General features: G+C 46.2%; 2 protein-coding genes across 2 annotated transcripts in view; one reads left to right on the top strand and one right to left on the bottom strand.

The window, feature by feature from the left end:
• The window catches only part of LOC134751448 (lysine-specific demethylase 5-like), a 71,629-nt gene that overhangs the window by 33,173 nt on the left and 11,901 nt on the right, over positions 1-26,555 (top strand). The window contains exons 23-29 of the mRNA XM_063686856.1: positions 2,394-2,515; positions 3,217-3,359; positions 9,696-9,845; positions 10,510-10,595; positions 11,199-11,316; positions 22,169-22,420; positions 25,798-25,915. Of these exons, the coding sequence (XP_063542926.1) occupies positions 2,394-2,515; positions 3,217-3,359; positions 9,696-9,845; positions 10,510-10,595; positions 11,199-11,316; positions 22,169-22,420; positions 25,798-25,915 (989 nt within the window). The remainder of the gene's footprint in view (positions 1-2,393; positions 2,516-3,216; positions 3,360-9,695; positions 9,846-10,509; positions 10,596-11,198; positions 11,317-22,168; positions 22,421-25,797; positions 25,916-26,555) is intronic.
• On the bottom strand, positions 11,862-18,468 carry LOC134751398 (uncharacterized). The gene is made up of 2 exons (XM_063686789.1): positions 14,204-18,468; positions 11,862-11,874 (listed from the first exon to the last, which is right to left on the bottom strand). The coding sequence occupies exon 1, from the start codon at positions 17,065-17,067 to the stop codon at positions 14,233-14,235; it is 2,835 nt and encodes a 944-aa protein (XP_063542859.1). The 5' UTR covers positions 17,068-18,468; the 3' UTR covers positions 11,862-11,874; positions 14,204-14,232.

Genomic DNA, 26,555 nt, shown 5'->3' with positions numbered 1-26,555 from the left:
TATTGTTGTTTGTGTCAATAACTAAGCTTCCATTAAGAAGCGTCCAAATGGCATGACTAATATTAAAATCGCCTAGAATTATGTAACTATCGTTCGGATTACTAATTATAAAATCGGACGCAGAGTCAAAAAAGGATTGCAAGTCGGAATAATGTTCACCGCCGTGAGGGAAATAACAACAAGCAATAAATAACTTAGCCCGATGCGCGGCAGCGCCGGGCAGGGGGGGGCGCGCCCGCGGCGGCGGCGCGACGGTGCCGGCGCGTTCGATGCTCAGCCACAGCTCCTCCCGGCGCGGGCCGGAGCGCAGCTCGGGGCGCTCGCGCACCGCCAGGCCGCGCCCGCGGCGCACCGCCACCAGCACGCCGCCGCCCCGCCCCCGCCCCCGCCCCGCGCCGTCGCCGCGCGCCGAGCACCGCGAGTGGCGGTAAACGGCATAATCATTCCAGAAATACTCAGCATCGTTAAAGTCACTCGTCAACCACGTCTCTGTCAGGCATATAATATCATAATCGGCTTTCAAAACGTTTGCCAGAAAATAATGCGATTTAGTTCGCAACCCCCTAACATTTTGATAGTAAACGTTTAAGTCAGGTACTGTCGTCACGAGAAATACAGGTTTGTATAATATATTACGAAATTCAAAAGTATTAAATGTGGTAATAAAAATAGGTATATTAAAGGGCTATTGTTATTGAGACAATTTCCGAGCGTAACAAAAAATAAGTTGAGTCGCCTGTACGAGAAAAGTATGTATGGGTGGGTAAAACGAGTGCAGTTAATTGTAATTTTAGGTATAATTAGAAACACGGTTATAGTCAGTGAGAGTGTGTTTAAATTGTTTTTATAACGTAATAGTAATATCGTTGATCGGCGTAGCAGTAAAGTGAGCACGTAAACAACGTAAATAATGAGTCATTTCAGTTTTGAAAGGTCGGATTCGTTTGAGATATGCAGGATTTTAGATTTATCATTTTTACGCATTAAAATCTTGCAATCTCTAACCCACAGGTAGGCATAGTTTAAATTAGATTTAACTGCACGGGCTTTTTTTAATAATAGCTTATTTTCGCGAGTTAGGTGGTCGTTTATGTAGAGGTTTTGTCGACATCGGAATGCCGGGGCCCCCCCCGGCATTCCGATGTCGACCGTGGTGAGTGTCCGGCGCGTGCGCATAGCCGCCAGCAGCTCGTCCTTGCGGCGGCGCTGCACGAATCGCACGATGACTGCTGGCTCGCGGTCCGCGCCGGCGCGCCCGGCCCCGCCGCTCGCTAAAGCGGTGATGGTTCCAAAGCGACGCACTCGGTGAATGGAATCGATGTCGGAGTCCGACACAAAAACTCCTAGCTTTCTTGATATATCGGTCAAAAGAGACATAAGATTTTCCCCGCTTTTATAGGTTAGTCCAGAAATTTCAATGTTGCTCAAGCGAGAGAATTGATCGCGACTATTCAAATCGTTTTTGAGGGATTCAATAGTAACACAGGCCTCGTCAAAACTCTTCTGCAGGGGACCCAGTGAGGAAACTTTGTCTTCTACGAGAACCAGCCGCGCATCTATGGCAGTAAGCGAGGTGTCGAGCTCGCTCCATTTTGCATTAAGCTCCTGCAGGCCCTGTGAGGTTGCGCGAATCTCGCTTTTAATAGTGTTAACATCCGATTTCATTGCGTTAAAGTCATTTCGAAACGATCTGATCTCGTTCAGAATGTCGGCGGTGGTTCCGGTGTCCGCTGATGGCGTATTTCGGCAGTTTACACATCGCCAGGCTGTTTTTGCTGCGGTCCCTTTTTTTCGATACGTGGCTTCAGTCAATCCAGCACAATCGAAGTGCAATCGGCCGCGGCAATGACCACATTCAGCAAAGTCCGTTAATTCATCACCACACTTAGCGCAATTCATTTTAATCTTGGGTAGACTTTTGAGGTTAGTGCAAAAACACAACACAAAAATGAACCTTAGGTTTGTGAACACAAGGCTGCAATACGTATGCACTTAGATTAAAATTAACTTGTAAACAAGTCCCGGTACCTATGAGTCGAGTTAACCGCGATAAGGAAAAAGTGCAGGCGGCCGCTCCGACCCGGTTTCGAGCGTTGAATGGGATTTTATGAAATATTAAAAGTACAATTGATACAATTTTTCATATGTAGAGCTATTTTTTTCCCGGGTAGTTTAATTGTATTCTAAGTCAATTCGGGAGGCGAAAGAGGTATTCCGGGCAGATTTATTGAATTCTGATTCGATTCGGGAGTAAATGTAGGCGAAATCAAAAATATGTATACATATTTTCCCTAGGGACTAAAATACGATTTTTGCCCCGCTTTGCAGGTCTAATATGAAACACTGTTAGAACATGAGAAGTGAAAAGATTATTGTATTGTATTTTTCCACAGGAATAAGAACATGCGCAAGGAAGTCCGCGCGCCCCCAATGCCAGGGATCGCGTTCTGCGTGTGCCAGAAGCGGCAGTACGGCGTCATGACGCAGTGCGAGCTATGCAAGGACTGGTTCCACGGTGAGTTATCTTATCTTATCTTTTTATGAACCCTTGCAGATATATTTCGACCCATCGGGATCTTTTGTGCAATTACCCCCTAGTACGGTCTACATATTTAAAGTATTTTAGTAGCAATAAAGTGTTTATTTTCGGCGATATTGTGAGTTATCATTATGTCAAGCAACCAACAATACATTTGGTGTATTATGTGACACTAGCAGCCCAAACATTAATCTGGTCCTTCGAGCCGGATTAGACTGACCTTTCGCCTACTCGAGAGCTTTTTCGAACATCTCCATGTGCCGGATGATGGTCGAAAAAGCTCTTGAGTATTCCTTGTACAGTCGCCATCAGATATATCGGAGCGGCCAAGGTGTTCACAATATCTGAACACGCATTCTAACGCCCTGAAAATAGAGGCGTGTTCAGATATTGTAAACGCCTGAGTCGCTCCGATATATCTGATGGCGACTGTACATTACTTTGTCAAAAGTTGACGTTTGTCTGTATTTTGTAAAAGCACCACAACATCACCTAGTTCGCTGTCAAAATTCGGGGACACGAATTTTTCTTAACGTCCGTTTTAATTAAGGTTATACAATTTCACAGGACCACTTCTTCATATGCCAGATTAAATTTAATATCCCCACTTTCAAAAAAATATTTATATGCGTTATTTCTTATTAGGATATTTCTAATATGCATCCTTTTATTTGCAGCCGCCTGCATAACCGCCGCAAAAGAGGAACGCGCTGAATCCGAAGAGCGAGACCTGCCGTTCCCGACGCCGGAACCGAAGTTTCTGTGTCCCGACTGTACGCGCACTCGTCGCCCGCGCCTGGACCGCATCCTCGCGTTGCTGGTTTGTCACATCTTATCTTGATCTGCTATCATACATTATTATCGGAAATTGAGTTATATTGATCGAAAATATAAGCGCCGAAAAAATTTAAGGAACCGAGACCCTGCTTCAAAATAAATGACGAGTTTAATATGTGAATAGGATGGCGATGTGACGAATCCGACTAATTTACCTAAGTTGTTTTCGATACGTCTGTTCCTTCGGTTAAAGCTCATTTTTGAATGTAGGGGTAGGTTACACAGTAAAAGACATGTCTCTTCGATGCAGGTGTAATTGCAACTGAACTAGTGATCTACTACGGCTACATATATATGTATAGATACGTTTAACATACCGGCCGCCAAAACTAACAGTTTTCAATAAAATTAAACAATTCAAACAGAGGGCATGCACTGTCGTTTACAAAAAAGATGAAAATTGTATGATACGTACAATATTTATAACACTTTAGTAAAAATTATTCACTTCAGTACATGCAAAATCGTTTCACTCACTTCACCATATACCTACTTCACTGTACTTGATTTGGCATAGTATAACTACTCATTTAATGTCTTAGGAAGTAATATTAATTTTGATAAAGGTCTTTTAAGCTCGTGGTCTCCCTTGCACTGTACAGTTACCACTCTCACCAGGTTATCTGCTCCAGGATGAAGATACTTGACCCTCCCTAGTAACCATTTAGTAGGTGGCGTAATTTCATCCTTTATGATTACTAAATCTCCAATGCAGGGTGCTGGTACGGCAACTTGCCACTTATATCTTTGTTGCAATGTGTTAAGGTAATCGTTTTGCCATTGGCGCCAAAAGTTCTGTGTCATCTTCTGTACTAACTGCCATCTGGTAAGTATATTTACTTTTTTGTGCTCGTAATTTAAGTCAGGCACACTGACCAAGGGCTCACCCACTAAGAAATGTCCAGGCGTTAGTGGGACTCCTGTGGTACTGTCTATTTCACAAAGAGGACGACTATTTAGACAGGCCTCGACCTGGGTCAACAGAGTCGCTAATTCTTCATAAGTCAGTTTAGTATCCTTATTTACTCTGGCTAAATGTCGTTTGGCAGACTGAACTCCCGCTTCCCACAGGCCTCCGTATGAAGGCATTCTTGGGGGGATGAAGTGCCACGTTGTTCCTTCAGTAGCCATCAGTTCGGCCACTTCGCTGGCTAAATTGTTTTTCCCAGGTTCAAACATGCCTTTCAACTCTTTGGCAGAACCTATAAAATTGGTACCATTGTCGCTCCAAATATCTTTACAATGGCCTCTGCGCGCAACAAATCTTCTGAAAGCAGCTATGAAAGCTTGTGAAGTCAGATCTGATACAGCCTCAAGATGGATAGCTTTCGTAGCCATGCATACGAACAAACAAATGTATCCCTTAGTCGCATGATGTCCTCGGCCTTTAGAGGTTCTCATTAAAATAGGTCCAGCATAGTCAACGCCACTATTTAAAAAGGGTCGATTTTGGTTAACTCTGACTGTTGGCAGCTGGCCCATGAACTGATTCTTGACTTTAGCTTTGTCTATGACACATGTCTTGCAATTGTAAATGCACTTTCGGATGGATGACTTTAAGCCGATAACCCAATATTTGGTTTTCACGTAAGTCATCATTAACTGATTCCAACCATGAAGTGTTCTAGTGTGGGCCTCATTAACAATTAACTTTGTAATATGTTGGTTGCGTGGAATAATAATTGGATGCTTTGTCTCTTCAGACAATGAGGCATTTTGAAGACGTCCTCCCACTCTTAACAAACCTTTCTCGTCTAAGAATGGTGCAAGTGTGATTAAGGTACTTCTTTTCTTAACTCTTCCATCTCTTTTCAAATCGTCTATATCTTTTCCATATACTAAATTTTGATAGAACCTTATACATTCTTCTTCCACTTTTTCCATTTCTTTAACTGTTAAATGTTTACTCTCTTCTAGTTCTCCTTTTCTTTCAGGTAACAATGTTAACATTCTTCTGCAATAAGCTAGCACTCTCTTCATTCGTGACATTGTTGAAAATCTCTCCCATATAGGCCTTTCATCTACAAGTACATGACATGTCGTTTTTGATTCTAATTCTGTTTGTGCACTTTCTGTTTTTTCATATTCTACTTGGTCTCTCTTAAGCCATTCTGGCCCACTCCACCACAGATCTTGTGTAGCTAATTCTGGCGCTTTGACTCCTCTTGTCGCGATGTCCGCTGGATTGTCAGCAGATTGCACATGTCTCCAACGATCATTATCTATCAATCGTGTAATATCTGCTGTCCTATTCGCTACAAACGTTTTCCAGCGACTAGGTTGAGATTGCAGCCAAGCCAGTACGACCATTGAGTCCGTCCAAACAAATATTTTATTTTTAGGAATTTCCAGAAGTTCCGCGACATCACTGATCAATTCTGCTAATAAGGCTGCAGCACAAAGCTCTAATTTTGGAATAGAAAGTTGTTTCAGAGGTGCGACTTTAGTCCTTGATGCGATCATAGAGACGTATACTACTTCACGTCTAACAACCTTCAGGTACGTCACGGCTGCATAAGCTTGAGTGGATGCATCTGAAAATCCGTGCAGCTCAACGTGATCATCTTCTCGTGTCATGTTTAACCAACGCTGAACCTTGATGTCTTGTAAATTTATCAGTTCTTCCCTATAGCGAATCCACTCGTCTGTCAAGTCCGATGGTAATTCATCATCCCAACCCAGATGACTCAACCATAACTTCTGAATTAAAACTTTAGCAGTTATTATTACAGGTGCTAGCCACCCAAAGGGGTCGAACAGGCGAGCAACATCAGAAAGTATAGACCTCTTAGTTATAGGGCTTCTCATCTCAGGTAAGTTTACTGTAATTTCAAACATATCGTCTTGTCTATTCCAGGTCAAACCAAGAATCTTTATTATTTTGTCCATTTTGATTTCTAGTGTGTCTCTTGTACTATTGTCTTCTTTCAAATATTCTAAAACTTCATCTGAATTGCTAGACCATTTTTGCATTTGAAATCCTCCTCTTCTCAATATTTCTTTAATTTCTTGGCACGTTTTCTTCGTTTCTTCTATGTTTTCATTTCCTACCATTAGATCATCCATGTAAAACGACTTCTTTATTACTGGTGCAGTTTCAGGAAATTCGTGAGCTTCATCCTCGGCCAATTGGTTTAATGTACGGACTGCTAAGAATGGCGCTGCAGCGGTCCCAAAAGTCACAGTTGTTAACTCATAGCTCTCGAACTCATCTTCTGGTCTATCTCGCCAGACAATACGTTGCAGATTTATGTGTTCTTTTGTCATATTTATCATCCTATACATTTTCACGATATCTCCTACGACGCAAATCTTGTGTTTTCGCCAAGTTACTACTAGGCTCCGAAGATCGGGTTGTAAGACCGGTCCTACCATCATTGTGTCATTGAGAGAGTGACCGTGTGAGCCCTTAGCAGAAGCATCGTAGACTATGCGCACTTTACTAGTGTCTTTGTCCTCTCGAATTACAGCAAAGTGAGCAAGATACAGTGCATTGTCATCGTTTTGTTTTTCTGATCTTCGCAAGTGTCCCATGTCCTTGTACTCATTTATAACTTTTGTGTATTCCTTCTTTAACTTAACGTCTTTTCCAAATTTCCTTTCCAGGCTCTTAAATCGATTGATAGCCTGTTGTTTCGTATCACCACATAGATCAACTGTTTCTTTAACGTTTTGTTTCAATGGTAAGTGTACCGCATATCTTCCGCTTTCATCTCTTTTAGTTGTCTTTTTGTATATCTCTTCGCATTGTTCTTCTTCTTTTGTCAATATTTTCTTTTTTTTGTACACATCAGTTTCTATCTCCCAGAACCTTCGTAGTAAATCGTTGTCTTCAGCCACCATTCTGGTTATGTGTAATGTTGTAACGTTGTGTTGGTCGCTCTGCGCTTCTATTTGTTTTCGACCCGTTAGTATCCACCCTAAAGTAGTTTTTTGAGCGACTATCCCATCATTCATTTTCACTAAACCTTCTTGAATAATTTGACAGTAGATTTCTGCGCCGAGCAACATATCCACCTTGCTGGGTGTGTCATAGGTAGGATCAGCCAATTTCAAAGTTTCAATGGCTTGTGGATCTATTAAAACATGCTTCGAGGGCAAATATGTGGATACCGACTTTAAAACGTAAGCTGAAACTAGAACAGCCTTCTTGTTTTCATATCTTGAATTAATTGTAATGTCGACCATGTGCTTGACATTTATTTGTGTACTTTCTTCAAGTCCAGAAACTACTCCCTTGATGTTAGTTCTTGACAAACCCAGTAATTGTACTACTCGTTCTGATACAAATGAAGCTTCTGAGCACGGGTCGATTAGAACTCGAAGTATGTGTGTATTACCATCGGTCGACCTGACTGCTACTTGTGCTGTGGCCAGTAACATTTTACGACTCGGTTGTTGTTTAGAAACGTGCAAGGTTGTAAGTTTCGTGTCAGGTTCCGGTTGTGATTGTGGTTGTGTAGGAGCTACTTCTTCATTAGATTCTCTCGTTTGATGCAGAAGAGAATGATGCCTTTTTTTGCAGATCCTTCATGACGTCTTTTGTTTGCATCGATAGACACTATGGAATGGAACAAGGCAGTTGTAACACAATCGGTTCTTTCTCACAAAATCATGTCTATCTTCCACTGAGTTTTTTGTAAATTCCTTGCAGTTGAATATGTAGTGTTCACCTTTACAATAGGTACAAGTAGGTTGTGAAGCTACGCCAACATGAGCACATTGAAACAAACTTACTTCATCTTCTTCTTGTTCAGCGACGTGAAATGTTTTGGGCGTTTGTGACTTATCACGTGTGGGCACTGAGACTGCTGCGGCCATTTCCAATGTGCGAAACTTAGCCACCAGAAACTTCTGTAACTCTTCCCACTTAGGCATGTCTTCTGAACTGTCCTTGTGCACAGATTGTTCCCAGTCTTTAACTGACTCAGCGTCCAACTTCTGTCCGACGAGAAAGATAATTATCGGATCCCAAGAGTCCGTGCTTACGTTTAAATTGTTTAAACTGTTGATACATTCCATAGTGGTATCAAGTAAATTTTTTATTTGATTTGCAGACTGGGTTTGAATCTTCTTCTGACCAAAAAATTTTTTTAATACAGAATTAACAATCATCTTTTTGTTGCCAAAACGGTTTTTAAGTAACTCCTATGCCTGTGTGTAATTATTTTCTGTTATTTGTACATGGCGCAATAATGTCTCTGCTTCACCAGAGACACTTGTTTTTAAATAGTGTAACTTTTGTACACTTGTCAATTTTGTGTTGTGCACGAGGGCTGTAAATAAATCTTGGTATGTGGGCCAATCTTCATATTTCCCTGAGAAGGTCGGCAATTGGATTTTTGGCAGATTTACAAACGGTAATTGCCCATGCCCATCATGGAACGACGTTGACATAGTAGATAGCTCCATTGACTTTTTTTCTGACTCCCACTTGGTCAATAAATCTGTTAAGTCGGCTTGCAAACAGAGGTAAAGGTCTTCCACGGTATAGTAATCTTCATTAAGAAAATAATTGATATCTCCTCGTTGTTCACGCGGTGTGCAATGCATGAGATTATTGTGTGCATCTTTAAACATAATCCAATAACCCTCAAGCATTTTTATCCTTTGTTTAACATAACCCTCGGTTAGCCTTTGTTTTGGACACTTCTTTATGTTTGATTGCGTTTTTTGTATCATAAGGGCCACATCTTCTAAATAGGCAACTAATTTAGTTTGTTCGGGCGTTATTGGAGGCATTTTAGTAATTTATTCACTTATTTAATTACTTTGTAATCAATCCGATAATTGTCACTACGTGTCAAAGTCTAATTCCGACACACGAAGTTATATTTACGCCAAATAGTTTGTAATCACACTTGCAATCACTTTCCTGTTTATTACAAATCAATAATTATTTAACATAACTCAAATCTTCACTAAACGACGTAAACAACTCCGCTTATCTCTTAAGGAATGCGCTCCCTATTGTATTCGCCGCCCGGCCGCCTGCATCATTCCCGCACTTGATCCGGTTCGATTTTGGACCATATGTTCCTTCGGTTAAAGCTCATTTTTGAATGTAGGGGTAGGTTACACAGTAAAAGACATGTCTCTTCGATGCAGGTGTAATTGCAACTGAACTAGTGATCTACTACGGCTACATATATATGTATAGATACGTTTAACAACGTCGTCGGGAACGTCAAAATACGTTTTTAATCGTACGTTCCGTAACGGTAGGACTTCCGTTCCTCACGAGAGCAACTTTACGTAGGTATATGTAGTATACATACTCGTTTCGGGACCGCTGTTAATTTTTTGTAATTGTCCACAGGTGTGGCTCCAAAAGTTGCAAGTGCGACTAGCAGAGGGAGAAGCACTGCAGTGTGTGACAGAGCGCGCGATGGCGTGGCAGGACGCCGCGCGCGCCGCGCTGGCGCACCCCGCGCTAGCACAACTGCCCGTCGAGCGCGACCGCGCGGCTGTAAGTATTGCCCGACACAATACTGCTCAATGAGGGCTACCATTTTTGTGCTCGCCAGGTGGCGCTACTGTAGATGTAGGTCCAGAAAACAGATCTCAAAATCCTTCTATGCTTATTATTATAAAATCAATACGTTCTAATATATACAAAAGTATTTTAACGTCTAAATGTGCCATTTTTTCAACATGTTTAATTTTGCATATATTTTAGTTTCGAATCGATTAGTTTACACTTTTTTTAAACCACTAACATTTATTGAGCTATATCTATAGGTATTGTTTACCATGATTAATCTAAGATGGACAAAGATTTACCACAAATTATGAATGAGGAGTGAAAATTCCCGATAAAAAAGCTTGAAACCCCCAAAACTTAAGGAACAACATTTGACATTTTGAAAGACCTCCATCTACACTAGCGCCCCTAGTGGCGAAATTAAACGCGGTAGCCCTCATTATTCGGACGCGCTCGGCTCACGACCGCTTCGAAAAATCACTGAAGCAGTCTAGAGAACGAGAAAGACACAGTGGCTGATGGATTCCATTAGTAATTGAGGGAACTCCTCTTAATCATAAGCATACTTATAGCGTTTTTTTTTTCTAAACTGTTTTGTTATGTCGGTTTTTTTCTGTTGAAGATTATTTTAACTAGGATTTTTTTGCAGGCGAATCGGGAAAAATCGGACAAACTAAACGCAGAATTGAAGAAAGCGACCGGCCGGGCGCATGACCACTCATCACAGAACGCAAGGTAAAATTAAATCGTTGTCGTCAAATCTTCAAATGCGTTGTTTATTTTGCTGCGTAGCTGTCACCATGCACGACAGGCGTTCGGTATTCCGGCGCCTCCAGTACTCCGTAGCTACTTAGGTGATCCGCTCTATTATAATCCGGCAGTTTACACAGTCTATCGCCGGATTATATTGCAGTTGCATTTGTTTGTGTAATTTCGTTTTCTATTTTCTATACAGGATGGCTAAAAATAAGTGCATTCCTGTTGCCAGGCAGGTTTTGTGATTATACTGAGCAACTTGTACTATGGGACCAACCACGAAATCGCGAAAAATAATAATTTAACCCTCCCGTAGAAAATGGACCAGCCAAAATGTATGAAACAGCCAAAATGTTTTTCGCGGTTTCGGGGTTGGTCCCATAGTAAAAGTTGCTCAGTATAAATCCAAAACCTTCCTGGCAACGGGAATGCACTTTTCTTTGAGCCACCGTGTATAAAGGTTTTATTGAACAATAATAATATTGCTTTATATTTACTAAAGGTTAATAGAGTAGTGTATATCTTGAGCGAGATACTGTGTGCTGCCTAGAGACTGTGATACATATGATATGATTGTCGCAGGTCGTCTGCAAGTGTGGAGCACGCGTACAGCGCGACGCCACGCTCGCCGGGCGCGCGCCTGGCTCCAGGGCTCCTACAGAAACTGGAGGACTTGATGCTGGAAGGAGATTTGCTTGAGGTAATCAATAATCACACTAATAAATATTGTCTTATTCGTGCTTACTCGAAAGAGTGGAGCGTATTACTAAGCCAGAACCCTTTTGTTTTGCTGCAACGCGCAGCAAACCTTTTGTTGTATTGTCATTTGTAATAGTAGGCAGCGAAACATCGTGTAGTGTGTGTTTAAGAAAAGCGTGCGGGCGATGATTTTTTGTAGATATGACAGCGTGGCGTCCCATATTTCTGAAGTTGTAGTTTCAGTTCAGTTCAGTTTTTGGTTCTTATGGCATCTGTCCATTGGGACAATTTTGCCAGCATCAAGGTTGTGGGAGCAGAATTTCAGTATCAGAACTTGATCCAGTCCGTGTAGATGCTTGATCGGTTGAAGAATCTAAACTACTATAGGAATAAAAATAGAAAAAATGGACGGCCAGAAAAACCAATAGAAACTATAGAAAGTAATGAGCCAACTGCCAGGATCAGGTTTTTTTTTTTTTTTTTAAAGAACATTACAGGAAAGTTTGGGAAAACAAACAGGTAAAAACTTTTAAAAGGAGCTAAAGCTTGATATTAAAATCTTTCATAAACTTAGCAAGGACATAAACAAAGGTAGTGTTAACCAAAGTAAGGATATGGTTTATGTTAACAGGACGTTGAATATAGTCAGGAAGAAAATCATAAAAACTGGCATGAGTATTTGGACAGTTGAAGAAGATGTGATCAAGAGTGCCTTCCTCCAGGCCGCATTCACATAATGAATGATCTAGAATATGAATTTTAGCTAGCCAAGCAGGGGAAGTATTGTGGCCAAGTCGAAGACGAATAATAGAGGAGGTAACTGACTTGTGAATCTTATGGTATTTGAAAAACCAAGGTCTGACAAGAATATTCGGTTGGATCCTATAATAGCGATTGCCAGTGGATTTGCTAGTTGTCTCCCACTCTTCAGTCCACTGTCTGACAAGATCTGCTTTAGCAGAGTTGCGGAGGTCCTGCATATAGCACTTGGAATAAGAGGAAGAGCAACCAATTTCAATCGCCTGTTTAGCACAGGCATCTGCATGCTCATTACCATCAATTTCACTATGACTAGGGATCCAAGCAAGAACAACTTCAAGCCCAAGTAGAGAACATTGGTATAGATACTGTCTAGTCTTAAGGATGATAAAAAAATTATCCCTGGAGCGAAGTGGAAACTTATGTAAATCTCGAAGACAGCTAAGGGAGTCAGATAATATTATTGCTTTCGGGACTTTGTGAGACTGAATGAATGAAACAGCTTCAAAGATAGATATTGCTTCCCCTGTGAACACCGATGTGGTAGGAGGGCTTTTGAAACTTAATATAATTTTATAACGCGGAATCCAAACCGCAGAGCCAACAGCAAGGTCAGTTGAGAGTTTCGAGGCATCTGTAAATATTGTAAGGAAATTCTGCCACTTTTCCTCAATGAGTTGTAAAAAGACATTATTAGCACCAGAAGTATTTTTTTTTATACCAAGAGAAAAGATAATATTTGGACGAAACAAAAGAGCATCATAATCAATTAGGAACACTGGATTAACAGGAAAGGTCCACATAGGTGTTGCGTCAGATAATTTTTGAAAGCTTTTGATGAGACAAGGAAGTTCTTTATTAGTCCAATAATCAGAAGTAGGGATAATGTTTACCAGGTTATTTAGATGAAAAAGAAGCGGATGGTTTGAAAGCTGGGCTGCCCTGAAATAGAAGCGATCAGACAGGAATTGTCTCCGCAAACTTAATGGGGGGTCTAGACATTCCACCTGGAGAGCGTTAGTAGCAGAAGAACGCATGGCTCCGCAAACAATTCGAAGGCACTTCGATTGAATTTTATCAAGAAGGGATAGCGCAGCCTTATTGCAAGGCTCCAATAAAAAAGAACCATAATCGAAGTGACTTCTTATAATAGCATTGTATAGTAGCTTTTGTGAGAAGGGATGGGAGCCCCACCAAGCACCAGACAATGATCTCAGTACATTAACCCCTTTTTCACATTTATTTTTTAAATAATTTAAATGGGCCACACCGGTTAAGCGCGAGTCCAAGTAAAGGCCCAAGAATTTAACCGAATCTACTACAGGAACCAATTCGTCGTTGAGGACTATGTCAATGTCAGGAATACGATATTTACGTGTAAAAACAACAACAGAGCTTTTGGCAACTGATAGGGACAGACCATGATCTGTAAGCCAGGAATTAAGGTAAAAGAGAGCAGAGTTTAAAGCAATTGTGCATTCTGAGACATCCTTAGAAACATAATAAAGAGCAATGTCATCTGCGTACTGAAGAATATCACAGAAACAATCAACAGATTTATCAAGGTCCGCTGTGTAAAGGCTATACAAGATGGGGCTCAGAACGGATCCCTGTGGGAGACCTCTCCAAACCTTTCTAGCGGGGGAAAGGGAACCCTGGAAGCGGACAGTAATGGAACGATCCATAAAGAGATTGCATATGATATTAACCATTCTTACCGGCAGACTCAGTTGTAGCATTTTCTGCCTGAGTATCGATAGCTGAACATTGTCGTATGCAGACGTTACATCAAGGAATACACCTACAACGTATTCACGCCTAGAAAATGCAGTACGAATAACAGAAGTAAGTATACTCAGGCTATCCATAGTACCCATGCCTCTACGAAACCCAAACTGGGAGGAAGATATGATTCCTCTAGATTCCAAGATCCACTCAAGCCTATTCTTCACAAGGTGTTCTAGTATTTTAGCCAAGACGGACGAAAGTGCAATAGGTCTGTATGACAGTGCATCATTAGGATCTTTACCCGGCTTTAATATCGGAATAATAAAAAATAAAATAAAATAAAATTCATTTATTTCAGACAAACATGGTCCATAATATTTTTGTTAGTTGTTAATTAAAACTTATAACTACGGTTAACTTAAAAATAAACTTAAATAACTATCTTAGGTGCTAAAGATAAATGCAGAGAGGACCAGTGTCTTATCAGGCCACTGTCCCATCTGTCAGCCACGACGGTCAGGAGACTGTGGCGGCTGTCGCGGACCCTGCGGAGCGTCGCGGCGCAGCGCTTGCGCAGTGTCGCGTGGAATCCGTCCACATGAGCATCCGCGAACATGCCCGACGCACTGCAGTACCGAGGCAGCCGCAACAGTACCCTGAACGCGTCATTATATTGTACGCGCATGGCGTTGAAAGCCCTTTGCGTGTACCGAGTCCACAGGCTGCAGGTGTACAGCGATGTACAGAACGCTCGAAATAATGTTACTTTAACTTGCGCTGTACACCGGCTGAACCTGCGAGCTATCATATTGGCCCTGACGGCCAGGGCCCTCCGCTCCCTCTCAATATCGGCGTCATCACGGAAATCGTCGGTTACCAAGTGCCCAAGGTATTTAAATGAGGAAACCCTTTTCAGTTCCACGCCATTCAAACGAATGGGTGGGACGTGTGATGGGCACTTGCTTCCCGCTTTGAACACCATATATTCGCTCTTGCTTACATTATATTTAAGGTTATGCGTTAGGGCATATGACTCACACCTTTCAATAAGCAATCTCAGACCACCGACCGACGGACTCAACAGTACCATGTCATCGGCATAGCTTATGTTATTGAAACATACCCTATCTATATGACAGCCTACACGTGTACTGCTGAGCTCGCCGATCAAGGCATCGATATACAAATTGAAAAGTTTGGGCGAGGTCAGTCCCCCCTGCCTCACCCCGCACTCCAGACCGTATTCGTCCGACAACACACTACCCCAGCGAACACAATTCCGTTGACCAGCATACCAACACCTAAATATGCGTGTGAGTTCCTTAGGGAAATGCACTTCGTCTAGCTTATTCCAAAGTAGATCATAATTAACAAGATCGAAGGCTTTGGAAAGATCGAGAAAACACGCATAAACAGGTGTTTTTCTGCGTGTGTAGTACTCGACAGCTTGCTTTAAACAAATGATGGCACTTTCAGTAGATAAACCGGCTCGAAAGCCGAACTGTGCATCATGTAATTTTATACATTTGTCCAATTGCACATTGAGCAAGCCGTCGAGTACCCTAGCCACAATTGTTGCTAGTGATATAGGCCTGTAGTTAGCTCTGTCGGATATGTCACCCGTTTTATTTTTGACAATGGGCACAACAATGGTTTTGGTCAAATTAGATGGCAGGTACGAGTGACTTATACAAAGGTCAAAAAACATTGCCAATATGCGGGGTAAGTGAGGACCAGCAAACAGCAGATGCTCGATACTTAAATGATCGTGACCGGGCGACTTTCCTCTCTTCATATCTTTTATTATTTTACTTACGTCATCTGCACTGAAATGGATCTGAAAGTCACTCCCCTCCGATACACCAACATCGAGCAACTGCCGCCGCCCGTCAGCGGGCGAGGCAGCGGGTTTAACGTTGAAATGGTCCTTAAATACATTTGCAATGCCCTTGGGATCCGAAACTCCGTCCACGCTTACAGAAAGTCCAGGCCTAGTGTCCAACTTTTTCGTCATTTTCCAAAAATTTCGAAAATCATTTTTCGTGTGGTGTGCGGCAAGTAGGTCCATTTTTATTTGGTCTTGATGTTTTTGGACCCATCTCAGTTTAGTTTTAAATATTTTACGACTAAGAGTCATAGCATCAAAAACGGACCCACTATTAGGCTTACCACACGAAACCCAGTCCTGGAATCTAGCCCTGGCCTCCCTGTGCGCATCGCTTACATGTTTGTTCCACCCTATGACTATCTTTTTTCGGCATCCGGAACCTGTGGCAGCTTTGCTGTGCATAGAAGCCAAACATAACGATGATATTAATTTTAAATACATTTGATCAATTATCTTACAATGGTCAGAGTTATTTAAACAGCAGCTACCACAGCAATCCCTTAATTCGGAAGGAAAATCAATAAGTTTTAAAAGTTCACTACATTTATTTTCATATTTTTCAATTTCATCAGAGGTTCTTTCCCCCCAAGTTACACATTTCCCATTAAATATTATTGCACAGTTATTACTCGTATACACTTTAGGCTTAACTAGATTAAAATTACATTTAATTACAAGAGGGTAATGATCAGAACAAAAGACATCGTAATTAATGAAAATATCAACAATAGCGCCCAGCCCGGCTGACGTGGTTACGCAATGATCCAACCACCGCTTAGATCCGTGCATTTCACTTAAGTACGTGTGCGCGCTCGAGTCTATGCCCAGTTTAACGATATCAGCGCAGATCCAGTCCCGTTCCGCACAGAAACTAAGTAACTCGTCACAAAATAGTTCGTATGGATGCGCATTGAAGTCTCCTAATAAGTAAACTGTTTCCACGCAACTTTCTTTCACTATAGCATCCATTGTACTGACACATTGTACGAAGTCAGGCAAGTTATCGATAGCATTATTCGGCATGTAAACGCTAAACACTATTATGTGTTTGTCACCTAACGTTATATCGATCGCACTAATCCTAACGTTATCGCACTGAATAACCGACGTAGACGGAAAGAGCTTCTTACGCCACAGAAGTGCAGTGCCTCCGTACGGCCGGCCGCGCAACATTCCCGCTGTCGTGTCCACCGCTGAGGTCCCGGTGCAGGCAAACTCGTCGCTTATGGTGTTTAAATATGCAAGGTCACTTGGTATAAGCCAGTGCTCTTGAATGGCTATTATATCCGCCGTATTGCATAATATTCTAATATCGTCAATGGATCGCTTAATGCTTCTACAATTAAATGAACAGAGTGTAACTTCACTTAATCCCATAAATTAAATTATGTTTGTTTACGTTATGGTCGTCGTAGCACTCGTAGCACCCGGCGTAGCACTGGTCGCGACGCTTGGCGCGGTGTCGCGGCCGGTATTTACAAGTACATACTTAGATGTAATAAACCGGCGAAATATTACGCCGCTAGGCCACAATGACTCATCTAAAAACATGCTAATTTTTTCTTGACATACGTAAAACTTATAGGCGTTATAATTATTGCTTTTGTTTTTCATCACTATTTGTTCTAGCGTCACTGTGTCACTAGTTTTCTCACGTATGTAGTTTATTATGTCTGCTTTTGACGTATCCTTGTGCACGTTCGTAATCATAATAGGAACCTTCGGATCGGCAGCTTTGAAGTTTGTCTTGGTTTCGGCCTTGCCCATCATGCCTACACGCCGATTCTTCGGCGCAGGTTTTGACTTCTTCACCACTTTCTTCCATTCTCCCTCCTTCGCTATATCAGCAAAGCTCCTAACAGGGTCCAAGGTCACTGGATTCGGTAACTCCTGACTTTCTGCTATTAATAGTGGGCCACTAAATAACCGGTTTATTGTCATCGCCTCAACTTGCTCACCGGTGCACGACACTTGTTTACTCGGCGGCTGCTTAGTTGCAATGGCGGCGGTCGGCGGGGGTGAGGAGCGCGGCGGTGATGGCTGCGGCGTCAGGTTCAGCGCATGCGCAGATGTGTTTTCTTGATCAGCGCTGACGCTGTTCGTATGTTCGGCCGGTTTCCGATTCGGCGAGTGGGACGGCGAGATACCGGTCCCACACGGGCTCGATTGAGACAGGACAGTCTTGTTATGTTCATCGGCATTTTCTATACTGCTCGACATGTGTAAACCCATTGGTCCGCTGTTTAAATATGCACCACGTCTAACGTTAACATTTAAATTTGAATGACTGACGTTTCTATAGAATGGATCACTTTCGTTGGAAATCCTACGGCACTCCATAGCAGTCTTTTCCAGATTTTGAAACTGCTCCTCCGTAACATACCGCGCTTTTATGGTTTGCAGTTCATTTTTAAGCACTACCATATCTTTAAGAAGCGAAGTTAAGTCCACAGAGTCAAAGTCTATTGGCGGTAGCTTGTGTAAGTCCCTGGCCACAAAAACCGGAAACTTGTCAGGATCTGTCTCTCGCGCAAGGTCAATAATATCGTCAATATCACGGCGCTGATGCCCCTCTCGTCTTCGGTTTATCTTCCTTTTTCGTACCGGGACGGATAAAAACAGTAAATCCTTAGCCGTCCTTATGTCTTGAGCCGTAAAGAAGGCCAAACAAATTCTGCTCATGCTCTCATCGTCCATAACATGTAACTTATTTATCACAAACGCCAACAGCTCGTTCACCACAATATTACAATTGTTGCACTTCAACGTATGCGCCATGATGCGCTAGCTCTTCGCGTTCGCGACGCGACCAATAATCTATAATCTGCTTCTTCCAAGTATCTGGAATAATCCCTGAGATGTAGATTTTATTAATTATAGAAAGAAAGAATAATTTAGATGAGTCAGGGCAACGTTGGATGAAGGAATAAGGAATTTCGTCAATACCAGGTGAAGAATCCCGGAGATGCTCTAGTACAGATAATAATTCTGGAAAAGAGAAGGGTTCATCCATTCTGTCCCTAGAGGGTACAGATGGATAAGATAGTGGAAGGGAATCCTGAGATGGAACTGAAGGAGGGGCCAGTCTGTCTATAAAATTTTCCAACCAACCAGAGGAATTATTAGAAAGAGAATTATTATGTGACATATAACCACGGAAACGTCTAATATTTTTCCATACAAGAGCTGAAGGGAAGCGAGGAGACAAACTTTCACAAAAACGAGTCCAGCCTTGGCGCTTCTTGATAGACAGAAGGCGCTTAGTCCGGGCGTTAACAGATTGAAATTCTAAGTACTTTTCTAAACTAGTCAAATCCCCAGTAAAAGCATCCTCTGCCTGATTGCGCTTTTTAATAGCATCAGTGCATTCAGCATCCCACCACGGAGGGGAGGGTATTTTACCATAGGAAGAATTTTTTAAAGGGATACACCTATCAGCTGATTTAGAGAGAACATCAACAAATTTAAAATACAACTCCAAGAAATTATCATCCGACACCGGGGGAAGCAAATTAACACCATCAAATACAAAGGAAGAAAATTCTGACCAATCAGCCTTATCCAGCCTGAATTTTAAAAGAGGGGGAGAAGAGGGAGGAAGAGTAGGAGTCACAGACGGGAGAGAAATTAGGATCGGAAGATGATCACTACCATGTGAGTGAGTAAGGACTTCCCACATAAGACGGGGAGCTAAACTAGGGGAAACTAGAGTAAGGTCAACAGGGCTAGGGTTCTGAGTAGGGGGGGATCTCCTGGTGGGGGAGCCATCATTCATCAAGCACAAGTTAATTTCATCAAACAACTTCAACAAACGGGGCGAAATGGAGTCAGAAACAATTGAGCCCCACATTGTATTATGGCAGTTAAAATCACCCATCACCAACAAAGGGCCAGGTAGAGCCTCAAGAATAGACTCCAATTCGGCAATGAGAACACAGTTTGGATGAGGAATATATAAAGAGACACATGTTATACTTGAGACTTTACACGCTACAATGTTCATACCTACTGAATGAGGAGGAAGAGAAATCGAAGAGAAAGTAAGAGAACGTTTAATAAATAGGGAGCTACCTCCCTTACCATTATCATTGTCATCTCTGAGGCATGAAAACCCAGGAACCCTAAACCGAGAGCCCGGACGCAGCCACGTCTCAGAGATGGCAACAACAGACAGATTAAATTTATTAATAAGGGAACATAAATCAGCTTTTTTATTTCGGATACTTCTAGTGTTCCATTGCATTACTGTAAGAGCCATTTTTGCAAGAATTAACAAGACTAATTAACTGTTCAACTATGCCAAAGACATTGTTCGGTAAAGCATCAGACCATCTCCGGATGAAATCCATCAAGGCGGCCATGAGAATATTTAAAATATTATCATTCGGAGTGTGTTCATTATTGAGACAACAACCATTCGCTTGAGAAGAAGAAGGGGTCCTGGTAATATCCTCATGGGCAGACCTGTCATAACTTTTACCCGGGGATGGGGCCTGGCGCCGAGGGATAAATACAGTCTTTCTATAGGAAGTTTGATTTTGGGGAATAGGTTGAGAAGAATTGATATCCGCAGACGTGGGGGAGGACAAAGGAGAGCGAGCAGTGTCTGCAAATGAGCGCTGGACAGGGCGAAAGCGACGGGATGCATCCGTGTAAGAAATATTTTGCTCCGACATGACTATTTTGATGGATTTCTGGCAACTATGTTCAGGGCAGGAGGGGTGGGTAGCGGAGTGGGGACCACTACAAAGCAGGCAGGAAGCCTGTTCCGGCGGAACTGTGCAACTGGCACCTTCATGAGGCTGGGCACATTTATAGCATCTGGGATTGGACCTACAAACAGCCTTAACATGTCCAAATCGACAGCAGCGATTACATTGGATGGTGGGGAGACGATATATATCCACAGGCAAAGCTGTGTAAAAACAGAAAATCTTTTCTGGTAAATTTTGACCCAAAAAGGTGAGAGCGACTGACTGGGTAGGGATCCACTTAGTTGCGCCATCATCAACCACTTTTCTATTCAGACGACGAGCCTTTATGACTTTAGTGCCTTCAGGGCATTCAATAGAGCTAACTAATTCATCAAGGGCCCAGTCTATTGGAATGTTTCTGACAAGACCAGTTCGGGTTATGTTATACATCGGAATTAAACCAGTGTATTGGGTGTTTTCTTTAAAGAACACACAGTTGAGAAACTCATTGGCAGACTCAGCATCCTCGAAAGAGACGACCATACGACTGCGCCCATTTGAAACTACACCACCTTTTATAATACCTTTTACTTTATATGTGTGCAACTGTTGAGCAAACTTTAATATTCTAAAGGGTGAGGCATTATCGTTAGAATTTTGTACCTGGACAATAAACGGACCAGAATCTGCGGGGCCATAGGTCAATTTGGAGCCGGGAGCAAATTCCGGCCGCGTGTATGTATGTTGAACCGAGGCGGAGGCAGGAGTTTTATCATTCCTCTTTAGAAGACTATCATTAGCTTCATCAGAAGCTTTACGCTTTTCTGTTTGACTCATGCGAGCATCAGAGGTCAACGAGTCCGCGGGAAGAGAACCACCGCCCCCATCCGGGGGCTCCTCGCCATTCATCCCTCAGTCAAAAACGAATAATAAAAACTTACTGACCCGACGGAATCAGCAACCACAAACAAAAATTAACCACAACAAACCCAAAAATCACACCAAAAACAAGAAAAAAGCTAATGAATAGCACCGAGGAAATAAAACACAAGTTGAGACCGGAACGACGCCACCGGAAGTCTCGAAGTTGTAGGTTATTTTAATAACAAAACTTCCGTGAGGCACTGACATATAGGTCAGTATATTGTAGGTTATTGGTTGTATTCTTACGCATTTTTTGAGAATACCGCTATTACCTCGACTGAATGCCTCTTCGTTTAATTTTTATCGATTCTTTTATTATTATAAAGTTAGAAGTTTTAAATATTTTTTATTGAATTTATTTTTGTTCCTAACTCGTATAAAAATCAATAATAATTCGAAAAAGTCAAACGAGGGTTCATTAGCTACTGTTAATATACGTCGAATTTTTGAATTGTGCTTTTCTCAAACTTGCAATGAAATATCCATAGGCTCCGGTGGCCAAAATCGAGAAAAAAACTGTCTAAAAATGGAATTTAGCTCGGACCAAGTACCAGGGCCTCATGAGTTACGAGAAGGTTCGTTGACAACCCGCCGGGCCCCGGCGGCCGGGGCGCGCGCGGGCCGCGGCTGCTGTTAAAAACAAAAGACGGTTGCTTTACAGCTTAGGTGTATGAAATGCCTTTACATATGTGACGTTTTCAACCAAAAGGTACCACATTGGCGGTTATAGATAAGGCTGATTTCAAATCGAAGCTACATCGAAATAGCGCCTTACTAACAACCGACAATAAGTACCCTTTTGGTTGAGAATGGCACATATCATCTCATCGCACCGGACCTAAATGCCGTATGTTGTACAGGTTCAACTGGAGGAGCAGGCCCAGGTGTGGAGCGCGGTGATGGCGGCGCGCGGCGCGTGCGGGCGGCGCGTGGCGCGCGTGCTGGACGCCGGGCGCCGCAAGCGCGCGCCACGCGCACCCTCGCGCCCGCACGCGCAGCTCAAGCGGGCGCGGGCACATCCGCACGACGCCAGGAGGGGCGCCAGCGCCGGCGCCGGCAAGGGGGCCAAGCGGGGCTCGGCCACCACCACCAACTATCTCAATAGGAAACAGGTGAGTCGCCCGCGTGCTGGACGCCGGGCGCCGCAAGCGCGCGCCACGCGCACCCTCGCGCCCGCACGCGCAGCTCAAGCGGGCGCGGGCACATCCGCACGACGCCAGGAGGGGCGCCAGCGCCGGCGCCGGCAAGGGGGCCAAGCGGGGCTCGGCCACCACCACCAACTATCTCAATAGGAAACAGGTGAGTCGCCCGCGTGCTGGACGCCGGGCGCCGCAAGCGCGCGCCACGCGCACCCTCGCGCCCGCACGCGCAGCTCAAGCGGGCGCGGGCACATCCGCACGACGCCAGGAGGGGCGCCAGCGCCGGCGCCGGCAAGGGGGCCAAGCGGGGCTCGGCCACCACCACCAACTATCTCAATAGGAAACAGGTGAGTCGCCCGCGTGCTGGACGCCGGGCGCCGCAAGCGCGCGCCACGCGCACCCTCGCGCCCGCACGCGCAGCTCAAGCGGGCGCGGGCACATCCGCACGACGCCAGGAGGGGCGCCAGCGCCGGCGCCGGCAAGGGGGCCAAGCGGGGCTCGGCCACTACCACCAACTATCTCAATAGGAAACAGGTGAGTCGCCCGCGTGCTGGACGCCGGGCGCCGCAAGCGCGCGCCACGCGCACCCTCGCGCCCGCACGCGCAGCTCAAGCGGGCGCGGGCACATCCGCACGACGCCAGGAGGGGCGCCAGCGCCGGCGCCGGCAAGGGGGCCAAGCGGGGCTCGGCCACCACCACCAACTATCTCAATAGGAAACAGGTGAGTCGCCCGCGTGCTGGACGCCGGGCGCCGCAAGCGCGCGCCACGCGCACCCTCGCGCCCGCACGCGCAGCTCAAGCGGGCGCGGGCACATCCGCACGACGCCAGGAGGGGCGCCAGCGCCGGCGCCGGCAAGGGGGCCAAGCGGGGCTCGGCCACCACCACCAACTATCTCAATAGGAAACAGGTGAGTCGCCCGCGTGCTGGACGCCGGGCGCCGCAAGCGCGCGCCACGCGCACCCTCGCGCCCGCACGCGCAGCTCAAGCGGGCGCGGGCACATCCGCACGACGCCAGGAGGGGCGCCAGCGCCGGCGCCGGCAAGGGGGCCAAGCGGGGCTCGGCCACCACCACCAACTATCTCAATAGGAAACAGGTGAGTCGCCCGCGTGCTGGACGCCGGGCGCCGCAAGCGCGCGCCACGCGCACCCTCGCGCCCGCACGCGCAGCTCAAGCGGGCGCGGGCACATCCGCACGACGCCAGGAGGGGCGCCAGCGCCGGCGCCGGCAAGGGGGCCAAGCGGGGCTCGGCCACCACCACCAACTATCTCAATAGGAAACAGGTGAGTCGCCCGCGTGCTGGACGCCGGGCGCCGCAAGCGCGCGCCACGCGCACCCTCGCGCCCGCACGCGCAGCTCAAGCGGGCGCGGGCACATCCGCACGACGCCAGGAGGGGCGCCAGCGCCGGCGCCGGCAAGGGGGCCAAGCGGGGCTCGGCCACCACCACCAACTATCTCAATAGGAAACAGGTGAGTCGCCCGCGTGCTGGACGCCGGGCGCCGCAAGCGCGCGCCACGCGCACCCTCGCGCCCGCACGCGCAGCTCAAGCGGGCGCGGGCACATCCGCACGACGCCAGGAGGGGCGCCAGCGCCGGCGCCGGCAAGGGGGCCAAGCGGGGCTCGGCCACCACCACCAACTATCTCAATAGGAAACAGGTGAGTCGCCCGCGTGCTGGACGCCGGGCGCCGCAAGCGCGCGCCACGCGCACCCTCGCGCCCGCACGCGCAGCTCAAGCGGGCGCGGGCACATCCGCACGACGCCAGGAGGGGCGCCAGCGCCGGCGCCGGCAAGGGGGCCAAGCGGGGCTCGGCCACCACCACCAACTATCTCAATAGGAAACAGGTGAGTCGCCCGCGTGCTGGACGCCGGGCGCCGCAAGCGCGCGCCACGCGCACCCTCGCGCCCGCACGCGCAGCTCAAGCGGGCGCGGGCACATCCGCACGACGCCAGGAGGGGCGCCAGCGCCGGCGCCGGCAAGGGGGCCAAGCGGGGCTCGGCCACCACCACCAACTATCTCAATAGGAAACAGGTGAGTCGCCCGCGTGCTGGACGCCGGGCGCCGCAAGCGCGCGCCACGCGCACCCTCGCGCCCGCACGCGCAGCTCAAGCGGGCGCGGGCACATCCGCACGACGCCAGGAGGGGCGCCAGCGCCGGCGCCGGCAAGGGGGCCAAGCGGGGCTCGGCCACCACCACCAACTATCTCAATAGGAAACAGGTGAGTCGCCCGCGTGCTGGACGCCGGGCGCCGCAAGCGCGCGCCACGCGCACCCTCGCGCCCGCACGCGCAGCTCAAGCGGGCGCGGGCACATCCGCACGACGCCAGGAGGGGCGCCAGCGCCGGCGCCGGCAAGGGGGCCAAGCGGGGCTCGGCCACCACCACCAACTATCTCAATAGGAAACAGGTGAGTCGCCCGCGTGCTGGACGCCGGGCGCCGCAAGCGCGCGCCACGCGCACCCTCGCGCCCGCACGCGCAGCTCAAGCGGGCGCGGGCACATCCGCACGACGCCAGGAGGGGCGCCAGCGCCGGCGCCGGCAAGGGGGCCAAGCGGGGCTCGGCCACCACCACCAACTATCTCAATAGGAAACAGGTGAGTCGCCCGCGTGCTGGACGCCGGGCGCCGCAAGCGCGCGCCACGCGCACCCTCGCGCCCGCACGCGCAGCTCAAGCGGGCGCGGGCACATCCGCACGACGCCAGGAGGGGCGCCAGCGCCGGCGCCGGCAAGGGGGCCAAGCGGGGCTCGGCCACAACCACCAACTATCTCAATAGGAAACAGGTGAGTCGCCCGCGTGCTGGACGCCGGGCGCCGCAACATTTTGGCGATGCGTGCGCCCTTGCGGCCCCTCACGCGACTCAAACTGGCAAGGGCACACCCGCATGACGCCAAACAGGGCGTCAGTGCAGAGACCAGTCGAGCACATCGGTCGCTCCTACTATCTTAACAGGAAACGGGTCTGTTTTTTCTAGCGCTTTCGAATTCAATATTGCCGTTCTGGTTCTGAAGAAGGCCCGTGATGTGATCCCTGTGACAATTTTTTCAACTTTGGTTGGGCCTAATTTAAAAACAAGGTCGATAAAATATGTTTGGCCCGCATTTTTATTACTTAAAACTTACATTTTTGAATAAATGAATATGCTACACTGCTAAAAAATGTCTACAAACATTTTACGTGACAGCTACTCCAAAGAAATAAAAAACCTAATAAACTGTCATTCGACGCCAGAGGTAGTGGAAATCGGTAGGACAAACGGGACGATCAAATAGTATCTGGTAAACAAAAAATAATAATACGAATGAAAAGTGACTATGTATTATAAATAATTTATAAATAACTGTTTTGTCCGCAGGGAATTTCATCCGGCTCGGGCCTTATGATGCGCAAGCACTACATGGCGCGGCAGGAGCGCCGCAAGAACGCCGCGCGCGGCAAACTCGCGCGGCATCCGAGGATGGGACAACGTTCAGGTATAATCAACTATCCTTTATATCTTAATTATACAGAATGGCTAAAAAACCCTTCCATAGAAAATGGGCTTACCAAAATGTATGAAACGGCCAAATTTTTTTTCGTGATTTCGGGGTTGGTCCCATAATCAAAGTTGCTCAAGATTATCGAGGTTTTGGGATTATACTGAGCAACTTCAGTATAATCCGAAAACCTCCCTGGCAACGGGGCTGTGGGCTAGTTTCCCACTTACACAATTACATATTTACACTTATATAAAACATAATATTAATATACCACCCTACTCGCGTCCCCATATATCTATTAGTCATACGGGGCGCGAGGCAGGTGGTGGCGAGGTGGTTTAGGGGTTCATGGCGTTAGCCGCGATAGCTAAAGACGCCGATTCGAATCCGGCTTTCACCACTGGAGGGCTTAGTCACTTTTTCTTTAATAAATGACATTTATTAAGGCTCCGTCGTTTTGCGGGCGGAGCGTGAGCGGACGCCGGTGCAACGGGAGCGCTCTCATCGCGCTCCGCTCACGCTCCGCCCGCAAAACGCGCGTGTGTGACGGAGCTTTTACAGTTTATAAGTACTTAAATGCATAGAAAGGACTTCCGGTTCGAACGCCATCTTGATAGTAGCCTCGTGATTAATT

The sequence above is a fragment of the Cydia strobilella genome, chromosome 22 (assembly GCF_947568885.1).
Source record: "Cydia strobilella chromosome 22, ilCydStro3.1, whole genome shotgun sequence".
Classification (NCBI taxonomy): domain Eukaryota; kingdom Metazoa; phylum Arthropoda; class Insecta; order Lepidoptera; family Tortricidae; genus Cydia; species Cydia strobilella.
The sequence above is the reverse complement of the archived record's forward strand: the minus strand, read 5'-3'. Positions and strand labels throughout refer to the sequence as shown.